Raw genomic sequence first — 223 nt, 5'->3', positions numbered from 1 at the left:
AAAGGTGTTAGGCGAAGGTTAACCCCGTCCTTTGGCCTCAGCAAACCAAAGCCAAGGTCAAATTTAATTTCTTCGTGCCCTGGTGCCAACTTTATATCTGTGGCAAGGAGCATCTTGGCCAGACCCACTTTGGCTTCCATGAGGGCAAATCTCATCGCTGCAACGAAAGCGAAGTGATTTATTACTTATTAGGTATGGGTACTATAATAAGTCTTGTTAGTAT

At 43.9% G+C, this 223-nt stretch overlaps 1 protein-coding gene across 1 annotated transcript in view; it reads right to left on the bottom strand.

Moving 5' to 3' along the window:
- LOC119581910 (cytochrome P450 9e2-like) overlaps positions 1-223 on the bottom strand; it is a gene marked incomplete in the record, with an annotated part of 8,641 nt that overhangs the window by 592 nt on the left and 7,826 nt on the right. The window contains 1 exon segment of the mRNA XM_037930074.1: positions 10-157. Within this exon segment, the coding sequence (XP_037786002.1) occupies positions 10-157 (148 nt within the window).

The sequence above is a fragment of the Penaeus monodon genome, chromosome 15 (assembly GCF_015228065.2).
Source record: "Penaeus monodon isolate SGIC_2016 chromosome 15, NSTDA_Pmon_1, whole genome shotgun sequence".
Lineage (NCBI taxonomy): Eukaryota > Metazoa > Arthropoda > Malacostraca > Decapoda > Penaeidae > Penaeus > Penaeus monodon.
This window is presented reverse-complemented; position numbering and strand designations above follow the sequence as displayed.